At 40.6% G+C, this 23645-nt stretch overlaps 1 protein-coding gene across 1 annotated transcript in view; it reads left to right on the top strand.

Annotated features, from left to right (window-relative positions):
* DOCK2 (dedicator of cytokinesis 2) overlaps positions 1 to 23645 on the top strand; it is a 155042-nt gene that overhangs the window by 114078 nt on the left and 17319 nt on the right. The window contains exons 31-41 of the mRNA XM_079319919.1: positions 2901 to 3001; positions 3100 to 3158; positions 4424 to 4572; positions 10543 to 10628; positions 14933 to 15089; positions 16178 to 16218; positions 17612 to 17702; positions 18726 to 18845; positions 21014 to 21103; positions 22065 to 22169; positions 22722 to 22863. Coding sequence (XP_079176045.1) covers positions 2901 to 3001; positions 3100 to 3158; positions 4424 to 4572; positions 10543 to 10628; positions 14933 to 15089; positions 16178 to 16218; positions 17612 to 17702; positions 18726 to 18845; positions 21014 to 21103; positions 22065 to 22169; positions 22722 to 22863 — 1141 coding nt within the window. The remainder of the gene's footprint in view (positions 1 to 2900; positions 3002 to 3099; positions 3159 to 4423; positions 4573 to 10542; positions 10629 to 14932; positions 15090 to 16177; positions 16219 to 17611; positions 17703 to 18725; positions 18846 to 21013; positions 21104 to 22064; positions 22170 to 22721; positions 22864 to 23645) is intronic.

The following is a 23645-nucleotide window of genomic DNA, read 5'->3' on the forward strand; positions in this document are numbered from 1 at the left end:
GCTTAATTGTAACAAAATTTTTGATTTTCTGTACTTATACAATACATTCATGCTGTCTGAGAAGATGCCATCTGTGGTAGATAGGATGGTTCCAGAACATTTTTGTTTCTGCAGGCAGCTGATGCCTTTGCAAGGTGCTGCCTCTGCCCAGGGCACAGCATTTTCTCTCTGCTGTCACTGTCACCTCCATCACCTTTGGTTTCCAGTCCTGCTCTGCTCAGGAGTTTCCATGCAGGAGCACACCTGCCCTGTGACAGTGCCCTCCCTTGGTGCCACTGGATTCCTCTCTGGCTTTTGTGCAGAATTCCTCCGGGAATGTCACTGGACACCTTCGGGGCAGGGCAGGGTGAACACACCCAAACCATTGTGTTGTGCTGGGGCACAGCTGCTGTAGAGCCTCTGCTCTGGAAATGTTATTGATTCCTGCTCCTCCTCCCTTCCCTCCATTAGCACTACACCTACAGGGCATTAGAAAGGATTATTATTCTGTATCTGTGCTCTTATAGTGATTATAATTCATATATTAATCACATATGCCACAGAATTTTATTATAAAAATCATGGTCCAAAATCTAATATTAGTGTGATCTGAAAGAAAAAGCTTATTTTTGGTGTTTTCCTACCCTTTTTGCATGAGCTATGCTCCATTAATAACTCAGGAGTAATGAAATGTATTTCAACATCACGAACAGAATTGTGCAGCTTATTTTTTATGTTAAAATCTTCTTTAAGAAACCCCAAAATCAAAACCCTCAGTGTTTTCAATATACACAAGGGAAAAATAGATACTGCTAAAAATGTATGTATGACAGTGACAGACATTGCTGAAATAATGCAGAGGTTAATAGGAAGTGAAACCATTGGGAAATTTGGCTAGAATTAACTACACTGGAAATATCAAAGTGTTATATTTTTATATATTATATATTGTATTGCACATTTGAAAATTACCAGATTGCAGAGTTTGATGTTCATATTTGATCTTTCCACCAGCAAATATCAGCTTTCAGAGGTGTATGAAGGAGGAGTCTGCAGCCTTTACTCCTGGATGATATTTTAGCATAACTATGAAATCTTTTCTTTGTGAGATGGCTGGAAATTTCTTACTAAATTAATTCCACATTTTCCAATTCAACAGATGTCCAAAACACCTTAGAATGTTATTGTGGGGTTAAGAGAAAACAAAATGTGTCTCATAAGAATAATTGTTTGCGTCTTTAAATCTGTTTCCATATTATTTTACTTTAGAGAGTGACTGCTTTGTCTCACAGAGTTTTAAAGCTTATTTTGGTGCTTAAAATCTTGTGAGTCCTTAATTTGAATGCTTTTGAAAGGGAAAGGATCCCATCTTTTAGCCATTTTGGAGTACTCCGAGGATGGAAGGAAAAATATTTTATAAATAAGGAGATGGAGCCTGTAGGATGTGTCTCTGATAAAGGTGGCACTGAACTTGGACCTATTAAATTAAATAAGAGACCATTTAGGAGTAAGTCTTCATTTTTCGCCCCACAATCTAGAACAATTTGAGAAATTTTCCATTTCACTGCTGCAATTGACACATACAGAATGTGTGCCTTGCATATCAATAAACAGTTTCCCAAGAGGCTGAGAACACACAGGTCAAAATAACCTCTTAAAATATTTGGTGAGAGAGTGAAACTGGCCTTTCAGGTCCCAACAGCCTTTGTGCTGGGAATTGGCTGCAGAATGGGGCTGGTGTGTGCAGCAGGGCCAGCTGTGCTCACTCAGAGCCCTCCAGGGGCTTTGGAGGGGCAGCTCTGCTGGGCACAGCCTCCAGGGGAGGAATCAATTTACACAGCAGCATCTACAAATTACAGAGGGCGTTGGAGAATGGTGTTTATTACGGGAAATGTCTGTGGTTCTGGGTGTGGGTTTGTGTGTTGGCATCTGTTTTTCCTGGGTATTTGCACACCAAAGTTTTCCAGGCTACAAAGGACAGAGGCCACTTCAGCTCTGACAGAACATTTTGTTTCCAGGCTGTTCCCCGGTGGTTCCCAACCCAGGCTTGTATTGGGCCACACAAAATGAAGAGCTCTGTCCCGTGTTTAGTTCCATCCTTTGAATCATCACTGAATACATTTCCCATTGCCTTCTGCTCTCTCACTCAGCCCTACCACTGGTTTTAGCTACAGCTGCATTTTTAAGTGTTTGAAGCTGCTCCTGACTGCCTAAAAGCTTCTGAAAATTGCATTTCCTTCCTTAAATTTGTGTTTGCTAGGGAAGTTTCTCTTTTCCCTTTCCATTTCTAGTGTGAGAGAAGTGCTTGTTTTTGATTGTGTGTAGAACAAATAGTTTGCTTTCAGGAATTAAGGGTTGTGCACTGTAAGCACAGAGGCTTTTTGTCTGCTTCAAGTACAGGCTCAGTACTATCAGCTGTTATTTAGGGATGTATTTTGTCCTTCTTTCATGCAGAGAGCTCTTCACAAATGACAGTGGAATTTCACACAAATGGTTGTTGAATTAGTACCCGAAGAAGAGGCAGGAGATGCCTTTTGAAGTGATGCTCAAATGCAGTGTGATTACACTGGTGCCTTCAGCTCCAGTTTGTTCAGATCCACCAGCATGTAACATGTTCCCCCAGTCCTGCTTTGGTTCAGGGATTAATGTTGCTGGCTAATGATCTCATGTGCATCTTTTTTTAGCAATATTTATTCAGCTGCTCTGTTATTAAGAGCAAGTGTGTAGTAGTGGTTATTAAAATTCATCTTCCTTGCTTTTCTGCTAATTGCATAATACTAACGATGTACATCTCTGCATAATATAAAAATCTCATATTGCTTGCATCATTTGGTTTCATAAATTATTCTGCATTATGCATCATTTAATATTATTCCTGCTTTCCTCAAAATTATTATAATTTCCTTATATTCAATTTACAGCTGTGGAACAACTATTTTCACTTGGCTGTGGCTTTTATTACCCAAGATTCACTACAGCTAGAAAACTTTTCCCATGCAAAATACAACAAAATCCAGAACAAGTAAGCGAAATATATCCTTTATCTTACATCTTTAATTTTGTAGTAATGTGATAAAAAAGGTAACAATAAAAATACCTTTCATATTCCTTTCCTCCCAGGTATGGGGATATGAGACGTTTAATTGGCTTTGCTATCCGTGACATGTGGTACAAACTTGGTGAGTAGCAAACTGAGCTTCACTGCCCCTGAATCTGTCACATAAGGTTTGTTCCATTGAAAAATATCTGACATGAAGTGCTTTTGTAAATATTTCTGCTGTTTGAACTTAAAATATGTTTTCACTCTTGTGATTAAGCTTGGAGCCAACATGAGATGCAGTTGGACTACAGCCAGGTTTGCATTTAAAAGAGAACTCACAACCTTCTCTCAGGTTTCAAACATGACTGAAATCAGCTTTCAGAACCTTATTTTGCAAGACTGAGACTGGATGAATTTTCCCTGAGAAGGTCACTGCTCAGCCTGAACCTATGATTCTGCAAATTAGGAGACTCGGATTTGGAATCGGTTTGAATTAAAATTCCTAAAACCATTTCTACATTTGTCACACTGCCAGGCTCTGCTGCTCCTCCTTTGAGAGTTTCTCACTAACTCCTTTGGGATCATTTCCTATTAACTGAACTTAGGTAGAATTTTCGCTTTATCTTGGAAAATTTTTATGTGGCATCTGCATTATAAATTCACAGGGCACACATCAGAGAGGAACATCAGACTCAGAATTCTCCTTGGTTTGGAACAAATCTCACATTTGCTGATGAGAAGGTTTTTGTCTCTTACAAGCTTCAGGCAGCACTGACACTCACACAGCTCTTTGGGTTTTCTGCTCTGCTCCATTTATCAGGGCACCCCTGGGACCTGGCCAGGTGTTCTGTAGGTTTGGGTGATGGAGCCCTGGTCCTACAAGATCATTCCCTGTGGCTTCAGCAGCTGAATTTTGGGGATGGTGTTTCTGGTGCTGCTCCTGATTTTGATGCATTGCTTTGTTTTGATTCATTGTTGCAATGTCTAATTTAATTCTAAAAGCCAGTAATGGTTTTCTCCTTCCTAGAAAGGTTTCTCCATGTGACATTACCTGTCCTGCTCTCCTGCTGGTGGAATTTGGGAGGTTCTTAGGGTAATTTGTTACTTTCTGCTCTAAATATTTATAAGGAGATGTCAAAAACTGAAAAATTGAATTCTTCACTGAAAATATCAGTTCCTCTGGCATTTCTGTTTATTCCTGCCACTGCATTTTGGCACCTTAGAAGGAGACAAAACCCATTCACATGTCCCCAGCTTTTGAGAAGAAATGAAGATAAGTCTGAGTTGTAAGACTTGACCAACACACATGGTTTAAACACTACTTAAAATGACTGCAGCTCATAGATGTCTTCCTAAAAATATTTGGTTTGCTCCTCAAATATTCAATTTTTGGTTTTGTTTCAGGCCAGAATAAAATTTGCTTTATCCCAGGGATGGTTGGGCCCATCTTGGAAATGACTCTTATTCCAGAAGTCGAACTACGAAAAGCCACGATCCCAATTTTCTTTGACATGATGCTGTGTGAATATCAGAGGACAGGAGAATTCAAAAAGGTAATTACAAATGCTCTGCATGAAAATGCATTTAAATGTCACATGCTCAGTATTTCTGGTAAATGTTTGCCAAGTGAGCTTTTCTGCTTACACAAAGTGAAATCCCAAATATTAAGAACCAAAGAAACAGCAAGTGTAGGATCTCCAGAGTGAATTAGTTCAACTTAGGCAGAACTTGTTGCAATGGCAGCAACAAATAGATGGAATAGCAAAGAGGGGCCCAGGGAGATTGCAGGATCTTAATCCAAATTTTCAGGATTTTACTGGGAAAGGTTCTGAGCAGCAAGACTTACATTGAAGTCAACCCTTCATTAATTAGGAGATAAAATTAAATTACCTCTAGGGATCCTCTATAATCTAAATATTTCCTTATCCACCTTCCTTGAGACATAGATATTGGTAGCCAAAACTTCCAGATTTCAATACAGAGTATCTGACAGGAGGAGTAGTGAATAGTTAAATATACGTTAGCAGATTTACCAGGAAACTGCAACTTTTCTAAATGTTTATTGTGAGAAAAAGTAATCACTGTGATGGACTGAAATTCCTGGAGTGTTTTTGGCAGTCGTTTTGAAAAAGGAAAAAGAATTTTTAAGTCACAACTATGAAATAGTTTTGATTGATGAAATAGGAATGGGAATGTAGGGCAGGACATTAGGGATTGTAATCTAAATTTCCTGCCACTGCTTGGTGTGCCTGCCTGGGCAGTGTATTATCCATCCCTGTCTGACATCTCCATTCTCCTCGAGCTCTTTGGCAATGGACTCACCTTGTTCTGTGTTTGCACTCTGCCTCCCACAGTAAATCATAAACTGGATATTCAGCTTTGTGGTTACACAAATAATTAATTCAAGACAGTCTGTGTAAGGGAAAATGACAAACAAAAAGGCATCATTTTAGACACATGTAAATATAAATATCTTGTGTACCCAGCTATGTTTAATACTTTAAATCATTTGGGGCATTTCTGTGTCAATGAAGTGTGGAACAAATGAGCAGATGGAATTTCCATTTTGGTCTGTATTCCACAGTGCAAAGCTTTTGGTTCAAGGCCAAGATTAAAAACCACTTTGTTACTGTGCATCTGTTCCCTCCGTGTCCTGATAGTCCTATATTTGCCTTCTTAAAAATGTTTTCCTGCTCACGGCTTATACCTCATCTCCTGGGAGAGACACACAGATCTGTGCAGCCCAGGAATCCCAAAAACTCATCAGTCATCCTGCCTGATTAACAGGAGCAGCAGCTTGGGAGCCTGGGAGAGGCCAGGCACTCCAGTGCCCACTGAATCACTCCTCCTGCCATAAAAAGAAGTTTCAGGTGGTACTTTACAGTGCCAAGGAACAAGGACATTTGGTTTATTGCAGCTTAAGGAAAAGAGGGAGTTTTCATCAGATGGTGCGAAAACTATTTCATAATTGAGCAGCTGAGTCTCATTGGACTCTAATGTTCTGCTTTAGGAATTGTGATCATTTGCTCATCAAGAATCACGGGGTTTATCCTTCCTGTTGCTATGCATGAGGTAATTAAGATAAAAAAACTTGCCTTTGTTAAGTTTAACCATTCTGGTAAGTTTTTTAAAATACCTATTTTAAAGGAAAGGCATATTAAGTCTCATGTTTTAAAATTGCTACCACCTTAATTTAAAAGGAGAAAATAAGTTACATGAATGGATAATTATTGCATGTACGAACCCATAAACTCCAGGTTTTGGTACTAGGCAATTTCCATTTGCAAATTGACATTCAGTAGTATAAAGGATTTTTTTAAAGCTTTAGTATAAAATTTTGAGAATGACAACATGTTATTTCAAGAGTGCCTGGGGCACTCAGGAGCCCAGAATGACATTCACTTAAAACATAATTTTGTGGAACTTTAAAAATATTAATAATTTATTTCTAATCTAATCTTCTCTAATGAGAGAAGAGGGGGGAAAAAAGCACAAACAGAAACATCTTTATGAGCTGAGTCTGTACCAGCACAGGAACCAGAGCTTGTCTGGTACCTCCCACATGATTTAATAACCTTTCCCAAAAATCCTGTGTCTGTTAACATCCCTGGAGCTGTGCTGGGACAGGGCTCTGTTCTGGGGGCACAGGGGGTGTGTGCTGGGGCTGGGGGCTGTGCCCTGCTGTATACACACAACAAACAGGCAGTAAGGATATCAAGTCATTCTAATTTATCAAGCAAGAAATTTTATTTAGCTATTTCTAGGAAATTGTCTAATCCCAGAGAAAATACAATTCCACCTGTGGCTGTCTCAAGAATGAATTGTTCTACAAATATATTTAATGGTTTGGAATCTGTATGTAGGTGTAGGACACAGTAAGACATTTTCTTGCAATCCTTTCTTCTACTTAGCACATGTAATTTCCATTCACCAGAGCAGTGTTACATAAGCTCGTAATTTTAACTCTAATTGAAGATGTAGAGAGGGAGCCATTAATATCCACTAATTTTAGCTATCAAGGCTCTGCCTATCATGAGCTCAGAGAGCTGGGAATCTTGGAAAGCAAATTTATTCATCTCTCAGTGTCTGTGGATAGACTCAGTCCTGGAAATAAATCCTTTTCTCCTTCAAATAAGAAGAGAAACTTTTTGCTTATTTGTTGGGCACACAGGGTTAAAAAAAGTCCCATCCTCCAAATTCTGATAACCCACCTTGCCTTTCCTTGAAAGATCAGGTTGTGAATTTTATCAAGACTTCCCAAAGGAAGACACATAATCAAGAGACCTTGTTCTGCTTGTTCTAACTGTGATCTGAGGCCAGGAGTTAAAAAATTCTTGCTTTTAAAAAAGTAATAAATAAAGAAAGAAACAAGGAAAATTAGCTCTTTCCAGGGAAAATTAAAATATCATTTAAATAAACATGGATTTGAGTTACATTGCAGATTTAACTTGGCTTAGGAAAGATTAATTCATCTGTGTTTATATTTCAAATAAATCATTCTGTTTGTGTTTGTTATTTTCAGTTTAGTATCTCTCGTGGGTTCTGCCAATTGCTGGAGCCATCTGGGGAAGTTTTCTGTGTTTGCTTTCCTTCCTGGCTGCTGGGGGACCGTGTCAGAAAGCAGTGCTGGCTGCTGCTGTGTGCCTGGGCTTCCACACTCCATGGTAGAGGACAGACACTGGTTCTGTGGCAGTGTCTGACAGTGACTGAGGTGTCCTCAGCCAGCTCCTCTGGCACAGGAGATTGATTTACCTGCTGTAAACAGCCTCATTTCTCCCCCTCTGTCCTTGAAACCTTGTTGTGTGTAGGGGTTTCAGAAGGATGTGGTCTCAGCAGCAGGGGCTGAGTTTTACAGCCTGGTGCTTCACAGATCCACGTGGAAAATATGGATGTGTTTTGTGCTTTGGTGTTGAGGTGTGCTCAGAGCTGGGGAGATTCCTTGCATCTATTAGAGAAGCAGGTGGGTTTATGTCCTGGTTTGGAGGACAGGTGTCTGCTAAGAAAGGCAGAAGCTTCTCTTTGAAATGGAGAATGTAAACTCCCTCCCTCCAAATTATTATAATTTTGAAATTAAGGTGCTCTCAGGCAAAGATATGGGGATTAGGAATAACAGTTCTTCACTAGGAAAATTAAAATAGAAATACAGTATTACAAAGAACAAACCCAAAACACTGACAGAGTCAGAATACAACCTGACACCCCATCAGTCAGGGTGCTGGCAGCAGTCCCATTCAATGGTGGCTGCATCCTCCTGCAGTGGCAGATGTGGTTCAGCTGGAGCAGTGCTCCTGGAGAAGGTGCAGTTTTCCTCTGAAGGTCCAGGGATGATGTGGAAAGGTCCAGTGTTCCTCTGGAATCCAGTGGAAAAGGCTGCTTAGGTGTTCCAAATCTCAGTTTGTTATCCAGGTAGGAAAGGCTTGGCTCCTCCCCTGGGTGGAGCATCTCCCAGTGGGATGATGGAATTTTATCAGTCACACAGTGGGACTGAATGGCCCAGCAACAGATTATATCCTCCTGTGGAAAAGATAAAGATGATTGCCCCAGCTGGTTTAAAGATGGCCCATTAGCAGATAATATGTGCCACAGAGATAAGGAATCACTGCCCCACCCAGCTTCAACAGATGGTGACAGAACACACATTTCTGGTCACATCCTGTATTGCAACTCAAGACAGTTTAAAGCTAAACTTTAAACTTGGTTTTAAACTTTGAACTTGGATGCCAGTGACAATTAGGCACACTCTGTTTAAGTAAGAGGAAAGAGACATTTCCAGAGCTTAATTTAGTTGTGCAGAAACATTAAAACTTTATTTTATATTTCTGCCAACTTTTTTATTTGTTTTGATCCAAGCAACCGATTTTTTTCTCTTCTTACATCTTGTTGAGAAACTGAAGGAAAGATGCTTAGGAGAAGCTTTTTGTTCAGATCCAGCAATGTGAAATTATTGCCTCTTTGAGAAGTAATCAATTCTCTACCTGCTGAATAAGTACTAGAAAGGCTTTAAGAGGTGGATTTAACTGGTGCTTGACCTGCACTATATTCACAGATTTATTTTACTGCAGTTAAGCCCGCAGAAAATGGCTGGATTGGATGTTTTTGCTCAATGTTTCCTTGTCCTGAAGCTGCCATGCACCTGTGTTACTCACATTGAATACTAATACACATCCTGCTTGCACATAAAAATTAATTCAGAGCACTTCAAGCTTCTATTTCAACCAGGATGAGACAGAGCAGTTTTATTTCTTTTCTGTTAAGCTATTTTTCAATGATGGCTCTTTATTGTCTAATAATAATATAGTATGTACTGTTCAACAGGCAGTCTTTCTTTTGTATTCTAATTACAGAGAAAGAATTAAGATTAGAGCAGCAAAACCTGAGAGTAACAAAGTGGTGGAAATGGCTCCTTCCTCGCTGGCCCTTTCCAGAGCAGAGTGCAGCTGCACTGCCTCTGCCCTGAGCCCAGGTTTTGCTCTTGGTGTGAGCAGTGGAGAAGTTTCACTGCTCAAGATTCTGTTTCAAAGCCTGGAAGAAGCAGCAGCTGCTTCAGTTTCTGCCTCAAGAGCAGTTTGCAGGATCAGGGTGGCCAACAGATCTGGGCTGGACACTTGGGGACAGAGAGGAAAGTTTGGCCTTTGTTTTTGAAAAATGATGAATTCATTTTTCTGGGTGAAGAGTTTGAATCATGACCTACTTGAAGGAAGTACATCTAGTAACGTATTTTCATTTAGAATGTCATGTTCTTTAAAACTGAAGAAATTTGGGACCTGCTTGGTGCTCTAAGAGGAAGGACTGTCTTCCTCTGTGTAGCTCTGGCTTGGCATCTCCAGCTCAGAGCTGAATGTTTTGATAAGGATATATTGAAATAAAGTCAAATATTTTCCTCTGCAGTTATATGAAAGTACTATATCTGAAATACCACAGTAATTCTTTGTACCATGAGAGGCTTCCAGTTCTCTGATGGGATGATCTGGATCCCAGCCTGCCAAAGCTCTCAATTACACAGAAACACTCCAGGGAGAAACAGAATTATTCGTGTACTGACAATTGTGTGAAATTTTGTATCAAAGAGGAACATGAAAACTTGCTGCATTAGCACAGTAATGAATTCTGTCATTTTTATAGTGGTTTTAATAATTAGATCTATGTAAAGCAAGTGAGCTTTATTTCAATGTAGGTCTCTCCTAATGCTCTCCCTGTGCCTCTTGATGTGTTAATGACTCTTCAAGAGCCCTGAGGTAGATCTTTCCTGTCTGATGAACAGGGTGCAGGTGTTTGCATGAGGACAGAGACTGTCTGAGCTGTAACAGACCCTGAGCTTGTGTCTCATGTACCCAGTGCAGGGAAGCTTTGTGAAAATCTGTCCAGCCTTTCAGCCGTGCTAAAAGCCCAGACCAGAATATGCCCAAGCATTTTACCCTGGGGAATATGTGACATGATTATCAAAGGTACATTTTTGATGTCATGCTGAAGTGGGTTGACCTCTGGATAGCTGTTGAGTGTTTTGATTTTTCTTTCTTTGTTAGTTTGAAAATGAAATCATTTTGAAGTTGGATCATGAGGTGGAAGGAGGACGAGGGGATGAACACTACATGCAGCTGTTTGAGTCCATGTAAGTAGTGCATGAGAATAAATAGAACAAATGCCTTCAGGATATGTTTCTGTCTTATTGTTCCCAGTTCTCAGGTTGGTAACCTTACCTAAAATAGAATCTTAGCAACTTTTTCATGAAGGGACTGAAAATACCATAATGCTTCACTACACCTGGTTTGCACTGCAGTTTTGCTCATTGAAATTATTTTCCTGGTTGCTTTTCACTGTTTTGTGCTTCAGTTAAATTGTGGAGAAGTTATGCCTAGCCTGCATTTTTACATATCTAGACAGGACTCCAAGAGATGATTCAGACAAGTCTGAATTTAAATAAGGCTTTATGATGTCTTGTGCATGCTTTTCTTCCTCAAAGCCTGCTACCCTGTATGGGTTGCATTTCGGGGTAGAGGTAGCAATCTTTTCAAAGTCACATCTCTCATCAGATGAACCATTAAGGCTTTGGGTACACACACAAGGGACATAAAGAATCATGTATTCTGTTTCTTTTTGCATCAGCTTTTATCAAATTTGAATGTTGCTGTCTAGTTTCCTTCAGGATTTTCCTTAGGGTAAACAACCCCAGTATTTCAGTTTATCATATGGAATGTTTTATGAACATTGTTCCATCTAGTTTGAAAAACTACATTGCCTTAAATCTGGAGAGTGTCCAAACTGAGACTTCATCTATGCAAAGAGCAAAGCTTCCCTCAGATCCTGTGTATGTGACCCTTTGAAGTTCATTCTTCCTGAGCTGTGTAACATTATTTGCTTGCCTTGTTTGCACTTATCTCTTTCATTCCAGCACTTTTCTTGGAAAGTGGCACTCTCCAGTCAAACCCCATCTTTGAGCAGTGCAGTCAAGGAGTGTCATCAAACACAGCAAAGAGCTTTTGATCTCCTGCCTCTGCAAGCCTCCCTTCTTGCTCTGACATATCTGGTTTTTCCCCTTGGTACTGCCCCAGTTTCTAGCAGGCCTCAAGTTCAAAATTTCCACATTTGTAAAGATGACAACTCTTCCCATCTCCAGATTTTGTTAAATGACACCTGTAGATGGAGTGTTGCAGCAGAGGCTGCTGACCTGCCTGTGGCAGGACCTTTTCTCTCAGTTTAGTTTTTCTGCATTTACACCTTTCAAAGCAGGGATTTCAAGCCTCTGTCCCCAGCTTCCTGTTCCAGCTGGAAGGAGACCAGTTAAATTTGCCTCCAGATTTCTTCATTTGGCCATTTTTTCATCAGCAGATCTCCTGTAAGTGTCTGCACTGCTGCACAGTTCCAGTGTCACCTGAAGGCAGATCATTGGCAGCACTCAGGGGTTTCTGTGCTGCTGCTCACCCCTGCAACCAACATTTGCCCACACTGGTGGGTGCTGGGAACTTCTCCATGCCCATAAAAATTAACTAAACAGGGTCAGCAGAGGTTTAATTAAGCACTGCCTTGCATTTGTCCCTAGACCTAAATGTGAGTGTGGCCCTTGAGGGGTGGTGACCTGCCCTGGGCAGTGCCCAGGGGAGCTGGGGGGATGTGGGGCAGCTGAGGAGTTGCTCTCAACAGCAGAATAGACAGGGCTGCCCTGCCTGGGAGTGCAGGAGGATCAGTGCAGCTCCATGAACACAAGCTGTGCCGTGCCCCTTCTCCTCAGGCTCAGAAAATGTGCTCTGGCACGTTTTAGTTCCTAATACAGGCACATCAGGAAATGGCATTTGGCAGCTTTCCAGTTCCCCATCATTGCAGTGGCCCATGCTATGCAGTTGTTTTTCTCCAGCTTTATTGCAAATCTTTCTTTATTTAAAATTTTCTATTTTTTTCAAGCTCTGTTTAAAAATTCAAAGGTTTCTTGCTCCCTCCTGGGGATAAAAAAATCTTCTGAAGTTTTTTGGTTCTTTTTTTTTGGGATTATTGTATAAAGCTGAGCAATACAACTTTTTGAATCTTCCCTCAAGAGACAGGAATTCTTCTCTCCTGTTCTTTTTGTAGTTTTTTTTTTTTTTATGTGGACTCTGGTTCACCTTTCTGTAGTGACTGGAGTTATGTACTTCGTGCTGGGTGAGACCCAGCAATAGCTTGTGGTTTATGTCAATGTTTTTCTGCTTGTATTGGGAAGAAATGTGATGTCTTGGTGCCTCATGTTCATTGTGCAGTCAGGGAACGTTCACAGCCCTGCCTTGTTTGGTGTTTTTCCAGGGGAACCTGTGGCAGAAATCCATAACAGTCACTGGAATGGTGGCTGTACTTTCTTTCATTAGTGACTCACACTGTTTCTGATACTTGTAGATGTAAAATAACACAATTTTCCTGTAAAATATTCCAGTCTCCTATGTTTTTCTGAGGCTTTCTTATTTTCTTTCCCCCAAACATCTTTTAATCTGCTCCAGCCTTTTCTGTCAGCTGTCACTCTTCAGCCCCTGTAGTGTTTCCATTCCATTTGCAGTGTATTTTATAAGCCATGTGTCAGTTATTGATTTAAATATTTCAGTTTTAGACCAGTCAGACAAGAGCAGTTGGAGTGTTCTGGTTTTATCTGCTGACCTCTGTCCCTCCTGTCCTGTACAACATCAATGTTCTTTCAGACATCCACGTACACATTCCCTCTGTGCCAGGACAGTAACTCCACTGGAGCTGCACAATCCAAGGAATAAACTTTAGATGTTGCTTTTACTTTGCTTGATTTGAAACTTTAATCCTGGGTATTCTGCAGAGGTTCCATTCTAGGCCAGAGCTTGGAGGATTTCTTTGCAATTGAAGTCAACATGAATATGTATTTTCTGAAGAAGGTTCAAATAATTATGAGGAGTTACAAAAATTGTGTTGCTATTAATTAAAACAGTATATGTTTTAATTATAATTTTTAAAAAATATTGTGCCTAAAAATTACTTTTATTTTTTTACCTGGCTGTTTGGAAAACAATGATGTAGAGCTCAATCAATAATTGAGCACTGAGAGGTTAGAACCTTCCCAGCTACCAACACAAAGCAGAACTGCCTTAGAGAAAATTAGCTGCATCTCTGCCTGACCCAATGCTTGTAATTATAATTATATATGTGAAAATATATGTATGTATGTGTGTATATAAATATATACATTACGTATAAAAAATGCAGTTTGTCAGAGATGATCCCAATGGAAAGCCAGAATGTTAAGTAGAGAAAATAAAAGAAAAGCAAAGAAAGAAATTATTTCTTTTAAGCAAAGAAAGAAAATATTCCTTAATGAGATGCAGGTAATCACTTAATGATGTTTAAACAGTTAAATGTTGAAAACAAAGTTCTGACAGTAAAGTGAAATTTCTACTCCTAAATCACTTCAGAACTTTTTAGAAACAGTATATGCTAATGTTTTGTTAATGCTAATTGAAACTGATGATGCCAAAATACAAAATTCCCTTTCCTGTATTTTTATCAGAAGAGATCACGCTGCTCTTGTCAGTCTGAAGAAAGTTGATCCGTTTTTCTTATTTCTCAAAGTAAAATAATCTGGTGATGTCTTTTTTTGAGCTAAAATTGTAAATTTTGTTCATTTGAACTGTTACATGTAACAGTACAAAGAGAATGAAAGCATTTTTGTATTTTATGCTGAGGAAAGGAAGGTGCAGTGTTTATTGCAATAGTGGGACATTTCAGAGACTTGAGTTTGTGATAGCACAAATGCAGATTTCTCTATCCTGAAGTTGTGAGTACATCCTTGAATTCAGTGTCATTTTCAGGAAGGAAAAGTAAATGTTTTTCTTTCCTTTCCTTTCCTTTCCTTTCCTTTCCTTTCCTTTCCTTTCCTTTCCTTTCCTTTCCTTTCCTTTCCTTTCCTTTCCTTTCCTTTCCTTCCTTTCCTTTCCTTTCCTTTCCTTTCCTTTCCTTTCCTTTCCTTTCCTTTCCTTTCCTTTCCTTTCCTTTCCTTTCCTTTCCTTTCCTTTCCTTTCCTTTCCTTTCCTTTCCTTTCCTTTCCTTTCCTTTCCTTTCCTTTCCTTTTCCTTTCCTTTCCTTTCCTTTCCTTTCCTTTCCTTTCCTTTTTCCTTTCCTTTCCTTTCCTTTTCCTTTCTCCTTTCCTTCCTTCCTTCCTTCCTTTCCGCTTTCCTTTCCTTTCCTTTCCTTTACTTTCCTTTCCTTTCCTTTCCTTTCCTTTTTCCTTTTTCCTTCCTTTCCTTTCCTTTCCTTTCCTTTCCTTTCCTTTCCTTTCCTTTCCTTTCCTTTCCTTTCCTTTCCTTTCCTTTCCTTTCCTCTTCTGAATATCTAAATCACCAACTCACAGAGGGAATTTCCAGTGCATTCTGCAGTTGATTTAGGCCTGATTCAGTATTTACCCCCAGAATTATCCCCATATTTCTGTCCCTGCAGCCTTACCGAGTGTGCCAAGCAGCACCCTGGCATTTCCAGCCAGGTGGAAAGCTTTGTGAGCCTGGTGAGGGGGCTCCTGGAGAGGCTGCTGGATTATCGTGCCGTGATGAGCGACGAGAGCAAGGACAACCGCATGAGCTGCACTGTCAACCTGCTGGTACATTCTGCCCTGGCTGGGGGGGAGGGATTCCAGACCATTTATTGCACAGCAGGGTCAGTCTTCAGTGGGCAGGAGGGGGTGACAACCTTCTGTAGTGGTTTAAACTCCAGGGCAAGAGATTTTTATCTCTGTTTGCACAGATGTGAGAGCAATGCTCACCCGTTTGATTTGTTTGATTTGTGTGCTTCATCCACTTTGATTCTGTGTATCAATAGGGAAGTTTGCTGCTCACATGCCTGTACCTATTGACAGGCTTAGTGGGACAGTGGGCTCTTGACAGAGTCAAGCTGTAATGAGGAGCTTGCTGTTTCAGCATCTCAATAGTTACAGTTATCAAATGTGGGCAGGAAACCTGCAAGGCACCTTTGCACTTGGGTACCAAAAGGTTTGAGGCTTCATCTTGCCCTAGGCCCCTCTGTCTTCTTTTCCATTCCTGTTTTGTAATGAGGATAGCACATAGAGAGGCTCTTCCTCCAGGAAATTCCTCAAAGCTGAGGAGGAGCCTCTGCCACATTTGGGGTGTTACATTCACACACTCTTTGTTCCTCAATAATCACTGTGCAATGTGGTGAAAATTTCTGCAGTTCTTCAAGGGACAATTCAGCCTTAGCAGCTTGCATTCCTGTCATGGGGACCAAAAATGAGTTTTATTCCTGGAACTGGCCTCTTTAGAGGTATTGCACAATATAACAATGCTCCATAACTGCAGTGCTACACATCTGCTTCAATACGTACCACATTCCACCAAGTGTAGCTGAAGCATGTGATTTATTCTGCTAATGATTTGGATAAACATATTTTCCTCTTCTTCAGTAGAAAAGCCTTCATTATGGTCCCATTCTGAACTAGGAGTGGTATATGTATGTATAAAACCATACACATAACTAATAAAAATATTAATTGAAGGATTAGTTCCAAGTTTAAACTTCAGATAGTCTGTAAATAATCTACTTTCCATGCTGTCTGTGCTTTCTAACTACCAAGGAGAGCAAAACCTCAGTCTATGTGTGTGTGTGTATATATGTATATATATATAATTTTCTTAAAGGACATTAGGAGATAACTTTAAATATTTGTGTCCCTAGAATTTCTACAAGAACATTAACCGTGAAGAGATGTACATCAGGTATGGCAGCCAATCTATTGGGTCTCTTTTGGAGAGGGTAATTAATATTGTGTTGTGAGTTCTGGTTTTATCATTGTGCTTGGATTTCTGTATTTATTGCTACTTTACCATCCCAAATGACTCTGTGGCAGCACTGTCCTCATCTGCATTCTCACTCTGTTGTTAGCTTAGCCTTCAGCAACTGGGAATCAGTGTATGTATTCAGCAGCATTTTTTCCACAAGAATTAATTTTTAATTGATCGAATCACTCAGCATTCATTGTCTATTGTTTAAAATTAAGAGGGGGGTGTATCACACATTTAGGATGTCAGGGAAAGAATTCTGGTTTTGTAGAATGGCCCAGTCTGCTGAGTCTCCAAAATGCAACACTCCATGGGCAGGGTGCAGCTGAGGCATTTTCTGTGAGAACTGCAGCTACACAGGCAAATTCCTGCAGATGTGCCATGGCCTCTTGTCTCCAGTGGCAAATTCCTGCAGATGTGCCATGGCCTCTTTTCTCCAGTGGCAAATTGCTACACATGTGCCATGGCCTCTTGATGTCTCCAATGACAAATTCCTGCAGATGTGCCATGGCCTCTTGCTATCTCCAAGAGTTCTGCCTGTGGGCTGCAGCAGATCTTGCTCTTTCAAAAGCTCCCTGTTTCCTGCCTGTCCTCTCCTGCAAAATCTGCAGGACAAAGGCCAGAATCCCAGCTGAAATGAGCCCTGGAGGGGATTCAGAGCCCACCCTGGAGCTGTTGGAGACTTTCTATTGGTCTGGCAGCTGGGAATGGGAGCATCATGGACTGTTTAGAAAGGTGTCAGAGCTGCTGTGTCTCAGAACTCCAGGTGTGAGCTAGAGGAAGGGATGGAATTTTCTTCTGGCTGCTGTAGATGCAGCTTGAGCCCCATGGTGGGCAGTGACCATGCTGGAAGCTGCCATGGGAATCAAGGAAAAAATTCAACTTATTACGTCTGTCCTGCCCCCAGCACCTCCCAGTTGTGCAGGGACTGCTTTGCCTTTCTGGGCTGGTGTTTTCCCCTTTGTGCTCCCTCCTGTCACCTGCTGTTTGCCCCTGTGTGCATGCAGAACTCGTGCCTGCAGGTGAGGAGTGCTGCAGGAATCTGGGGCTGTCTCAGCCTTGGAGTGCAGCAATCCCTCCTCTCTGAGCAGCTGCCCACAGGGCAGGGCTGGCTCCTTCCCCTCCTTTCCTGCACAAAGTTTCCCACACAGAAAGGACACAGCAGAGTCTGAACAAATGCCCAGAGCTTCAGCCCCCCCCCCAGTGTCCTTGAAGGCTCTTTGGGAGTCACAGTGTGACATCCAGAGTTTCCTGTTATCTGGCACATTTTGACACTCACTATTGCAGTCATGCCAGTCTCCACTCTAATCCTTGCTCTCTCCTCTATCAGGTATTTGTATAAATTGCGAGATCTTCATTTAGATTGTGAGAATTACACAGAAGCAGCATATACCCTTCTCCTCCACACGTGGCTCCTGAAGGTTAGATTTTCTAAACTCAATATGTAATTAAGCTTTTGCAGTTTTCAATTTGATATTCTTAAGTGAATGTCTTAATCTCTGACTTATTTTCCACAGGGGTATTCAAGTTTCTAGTTAGAAATACTGCAGTAGGTAGTACAAAATTAACATTAATTGTTGAAATTATATTGTAGGTGAAAAAAAATACATGGATTACTGAAACTAAATATGGTAGAAAAAATAGTTTTCCTTTTCAGTGAGAATATTGTGTACAAATGTGGTTTTTATTTTGCTAATTTCTTATTATCCTAAACATAAAAGTTATGAAACTTAAGTACAATTCCAGCTATCACAAGGGGACACCTAACTTTTAAATAATATTAATTACATCACCAAGTTTGCTTTCTTTTGTAGTTGGTAGTTAATTATCTTTCACTATACCTATCATTCATTACCAATGTAATGGACAGTATCAATTATAATGGTCAGTTAGATCAATTTCCATTACAAGGGGACATTCCAAATTTAAATGTTTGTCAGCAAAAATCTGATATTTTTTATGGAATTTACTTTAGTGCAGAACTATATAAATTTGTGCTGTTTTGCTTACACTTCATTTTGATTTTTTATGATCATATAAATATGAGATACATTGTCTGTATTAGTATAGACAAAGATAATAGTATTGAAATATTTTAATACTGAGTATCTAAATCAAGTCAGCTAAGATGATACCACTGAAAAAACAGAAAAATAAAAACTAAATTTCTCACTTAGATTTTTATATAAAATTTGTAGGTGGGGCAAGGATGGGCAGGTATAACATTTTAAAATATTTTTTAGATATTCTGTTTAGTGCTGGTTATCACATGAAACAGAGCACTTGTCTGAAGAGGCAGTGAATGCAATCCCACTTTGTCTGTGGATGGATAAAAAAGACTTGGGAAGATTTAGAAGAGCCCAGGGGACCAGACCTCGTGGGAGGGGGGCTTTGATGTGAAACTCTGAGCTTGAAAATTCTTTTTGATGTGTTCTCACTGTCAGTGGTCAGATGAACAATGTGCACCCCAAGTCATGTCAACAGAGTTCCAGTGCTCACAGACCTACAGACACCTGAAAGAGAATTTGTATGAAAAGATCATAGAATACTTTGACAAAGGAAAGGTAGGTCTGGAGAGTTCTTCCCCTCCAAATCTCTCTGCTGTGCTACTCTGAGTAGCTGTGTTTAATGAATGTGCCCTGTATAAAACATTTGTGAGGAAAAGCTCCTTTGAAATATGGGTCAAGTGACAATTGTGTCCTGGAGGCTTATTCCCAGAGCATATCTGTTCCATAGGAAGATGTTCTTTCCATGACCTCATTCACAGAGAAAGAGGGCTAATGTCTCAGCACATTGTCACAAGCATCTCTGTCAGGCACCAGCAAAATACAATAGAAATGGTGAATCTACTTCCCCTCTCAAAGAAAAGAGTATGGACTATGCAGACTCCATTTCTAAACCACTCAGCCGTTATCCCAAAAAAATCCAGATGGTTCAAAACAGGCATATTAGTTTCAGAAAGGACTGAGAATTGTATCCTAAACTTAAAAAGATTGATACTCAATACCTCAGCTCAGTTCCATTTAAGACAAAAAAAAGTCAATAAAATTACCTGCCAATGCAATGGCATTAGAGCTGAGAATTTTGGAAATAATGCAAAGGACTAGAAAGCAGGAAGAAACTCTGCAGTGCCAGATAATTAATCTTGTGACCCAATACAACCTTTAAGTCATTATGTCTTGTTCGGCTGTAACCAAAGGTACAGAGGGGTAAGGAAATTCATTACTGCTTCTTGCAAAAGAAACCCTTCCCATAATTCACAAGGTAGAAAGTTTCAGCTTCAGCCTCTCAGGTTTGCTGTTGGCATCTGCAGTGACTGCACTGCAGCAGTGCCCAGCCACAGTCCCAGGAGAGCCAAACCCTCAGAATCCCTGATGTGCAACACCCAGCACCCAGGATCAGCTGCCAGGACAATCCCTGATGTGCAGCACCCAGGATCAGCTGCCAGGACAATCCCTGATGTGCAGCACCCAGGATCAGCTGCCAGGATAATTCCTGATATGCAGCACCCAGGATCAGCTGCCAGGACAATTCCTGGTGTGCAGCACCCAGGATCAGCTGCCAGGACAATCCCTGATGTGCAGCACCCAGGATCAGCTGCCAGGACAATCCCTGATGTGCAACACCCAGCACTCGGGATCAGCTGCCAGGACAATCCCTGATGTGCAGCACCCAGGATCAGCTGCCAGGACAATCCCTGATGTGCAACACCCAGCACTTGGGATCAGCTGCCAGGACAATCCCTGATGTGCAGCACCCAGGATCAGCTGCCAGGACAATCCCTGATGTGCAGCACCCAGGATCAGCTGCCAGGACAATCCCTGATGTGCAGCACCCAGGATCAGCTGCCAGGATAATTCCTGATATGCAGCACCCAGGATCAGCTGCCAGGACAATTCCTGGTGTGCGGCACCCAGGATCAGCTGCCAGGATAATTCCTGGTGTGCAGCACCCAGCACTCAGGGTCAGGAATACCTGGCCAAAGAGCCTCTGGCAGCAGGTGGGAATGGTCTGATATGTGCCTGGCACTGTCCTATCAGCAGCAGAGAATTCTGCTCTGGGACCTCTTTGTCTCTTCTGTTCTGAGCAGGTGAGGACATAGAATTTGAGAAATATCCTCACTTTTGTGAAGGGCCCACAAGAGATGAGAAAAGCAGTCCTGTTTTTTCAGTGACACTCATTGTCACAGGCAGCTGTTAAGTTGTGGGAAAAGAAAGAAGCTACTACCCTGGGCAAGTGGAAATTTCAGACTTGTAATTATTTATCTGATGAGGCTCCCTGTGATTATGGATTTGGCAGGATATTTTGTTAAATGTGTGTTTTAAGGACAGGCAGGTGTCAGTCCCCTCAGAAAATGCTCTGTACATGGGATATGTTCTGAATGTTATCTCCTCAGTGATTTACTCTTTTTTTTTCTTTAATCTGAAAGGTTATCTGAAAGGTTTATATCTGAACAGTTCGGTGATTTTTTTAAAATGTTACTCTACTAATAAAGTAGGTTTACTTATTCCTTTCTATAATGAATCATAAAACACTTTTATTTTTTAACATTAATCTGCTTTCCTTAAGTTTATGATTGCCCTGAGTCTTCCACTCTAAATGTGCAGTTAATAAATGACTGCACTTTAAAGACAGCTTAATCAATAAAGCTGCAGTTTTATTAAACTCTGATGCATTGAAAACTTGTTTGTTGGGATTGGATTTACTTTCCGAATGTGTGGTTGCATTGCAGATGTGGGAAGAAGCCATCTCTTTATGCAAAGAACTTGCAGAGCAATATGAAAAGGAGGTTTTTGACTATGAACTTCTAAGTCAAAACTTGGTAAGATTATATATAGATCTTCAAATTATTGCAGTCACAGAAATTAGTGCTTTTCAGCTATCAAACAGCAGAGCTGCCTATGAGCTTGTGGTCTAAAATGGATTTTTAATTCATGTCTTGAAGAGTTTCTGTCTCACTGTAGCAATCCAGTGGTAAAGGTTTATAAATAATTGTTGGTTAAAGTTGCATGAACATCTGTTTATTGAGTATTTTGAAATCTCTGTAGATGAAATAAACATGTTTTCACCTAGGGAAATTTAAAGGCCATGCTTTGAAGCCTTGTACTGCCTTAGGGTAGAAGGAACACCTGGATGAACTTTTCCTCCTAAATTTTTCTTTAAATTTTAGCAGCTTGGATCTTGACAAACCTGAATAAATCTGTCCTAATCAGGATTGTAGAAGTATTACAGCAAAAGGAATCAGACTTAGGTCCAAAGGGTAGAAGGAAAATTTTGAAGGAAAAGAAAATATTCAGTTATTTGTTTTCATTAAAATTGAATCAATCCAAAAAGGATCCCCCTACAAACCTTTTTTTCTACTCCTAGTATGTCATGTTTGTATGATTTTTTAACAGATATTTAGGGCTCGTTCAATGGATATCCCTGAATCTTCCTCAAAAAATCTGTGGGAATCAAAACCTTATATTCTTGAATGATACTGTGTATTTTTTAAAAAAAGCTTATTTTGCTCTGTTTTTATCATGAATTTAAATATATTTGTGCCAGTTTAAGTTGCAGTGCTGTGTTCTCACAGACACAACATCTAGATGATACTTGGTATTTTATGGAAAAACTTGTTCTAAGCCTAACTTGTTTAATGTCCCTCTGCAGCATCCTGTGTAGAAATTGTTTATTGCTGTGGTTCATCAGCTGATAACTGATAGCTCTTGCTATGTTATAGAGGTTAAAAAAGCATAGATAAAACCCCAAATATGAGTAATTTCAGTTGGTTTTCCTTTCAGATCCAGCAAGCAAAGTTCTATGAAAACATCATGAAAATTCTGAGACCCAAGCCAGACTATTTTGCTGTTGGATATTATGGCCAAGGATTCCCAACATTTTTAAGGGTAAACTTGATTAATTCTTACTTTTTCATCTATTTTCATTCTCCTTTTGTTTTCCTGTTCTCCTCATGGTTAATGTCCAGATTCCTTGTTTGACCTCTGATATGCTTTGAGCTGATGTGTTCATATCAGCTGTCTTGTGCTCCTCTGTTTTCTCCTGAATGGCAACAGTTCTTACTTTAGGACAACTATGGTAAGTTTGAACTGGTTTTATTCAAATATGCTAAATCTACTCCCTTTTCTTTACTTTTCTCTGGTTTTGACTACCATGAGGGAAATCCAGACTTCTGGTTTTAAAAGGAAACCTGATGAGCTTGGGAAGTGATGCACAACTGGATGGTACTGTAGTTTTTTAAGAGGTCATTGTTTTAACCACAGTAGTGCATGAGTTCAGAACATAAAAATAACCTAAATATTTTATATTTCTGACTACTAAAACTCTAAACACCTATTCCAAAATCTGGGCACTGCTGTGGTTACGATGAGATTCCCATCAAAGTGCAGCTCCTGCCTCAGCAGCACCCAGCCCAGGCAGTGACTCCCCATTGCTTGCAGAACAAGGTGTTCATCTACCGTGGCAAGGAGTATGAGAGGAGGGAGGATTTCCAGGCCCAGCTGATGAGCCAGTTTCCCAGTGCTGAGAGGATGAACACGACTGCAGCACCCGGGGAGGACGTGAGGAACTCTCCTGGCCAGTGTATCCTTGCACACGTGGGAGGTGGCAGAGGGCTGGGGGGTCCCTGTCTGATTAGGAACAGCAAATAATGCAGCAACACACAGGACTCCTTCCAAGCAGCAGGAAGGAACAATTTATTGAAAAACCATGGCAATTATATAGGATAGATCATGCAAAACAAAGCAGAAAAGGCTCGTTGGTCCAAGAAGGCAACACCTCTTTGAAAACATGCTTTCTGCAAAACATCATGAGACACTCACACAGCTCTGTAATCAACAACAGGTGTTTGTCTGTGTTGTTCTTTCTTCCTTCTCTGGTTTGTCTCTGAGAAAAATCCCCAGCCTGGGAATGGTCCGAGCTGAAGCTGAGAAAGCCAACAGCCTGGGAAAAATCTGGATTTTTCCATGAGCCTTCAGCCGTGTCCACACTGGGAAACCTTCTTAGCATCAGTTTATAGGAGTGAAGCAATGATTTCTTGGAAAGGTTGAAAGTTTACTGACGTGGCAGCTCAGTTTGCAGTTTTGCTTACACATCCTCCACGTCTTTTCTGGTTTGTTCCTAAGAGAGCTCCTGTTTTTTGGGCAGTTCTAAGGAGTCTGTCTCTTTCATTCATCATAAAAACATTTAGGTTGGAAAAAATCTTTAAGGTTGAGTCCAGCCATAAACCTTGTTCACCCATGCTCCCAAGTGCCACATCTACATGTCTGTTCAACCCCTCCAGGGATGGTGACTCAACCATTTCCCTGGGCAGCCTGTGCTGGGGCTTGACAGCCCTTCAGGGAAGAAAATTCGCTGTAGTTCAT

This window comes from Erithacus rubecula (assembly GCF_903797595.1).
Source record: "Erithacus rubecula genome assembly, chromosome: 16".
In the NCBI taxonomy this organism is placed as follows: domain Eukaryota; kingdom Metazoa; phylum Chordata; class Aves; order Passeriformes; family Muscicapidae; genus Erithacus; species Erithacus rubecula.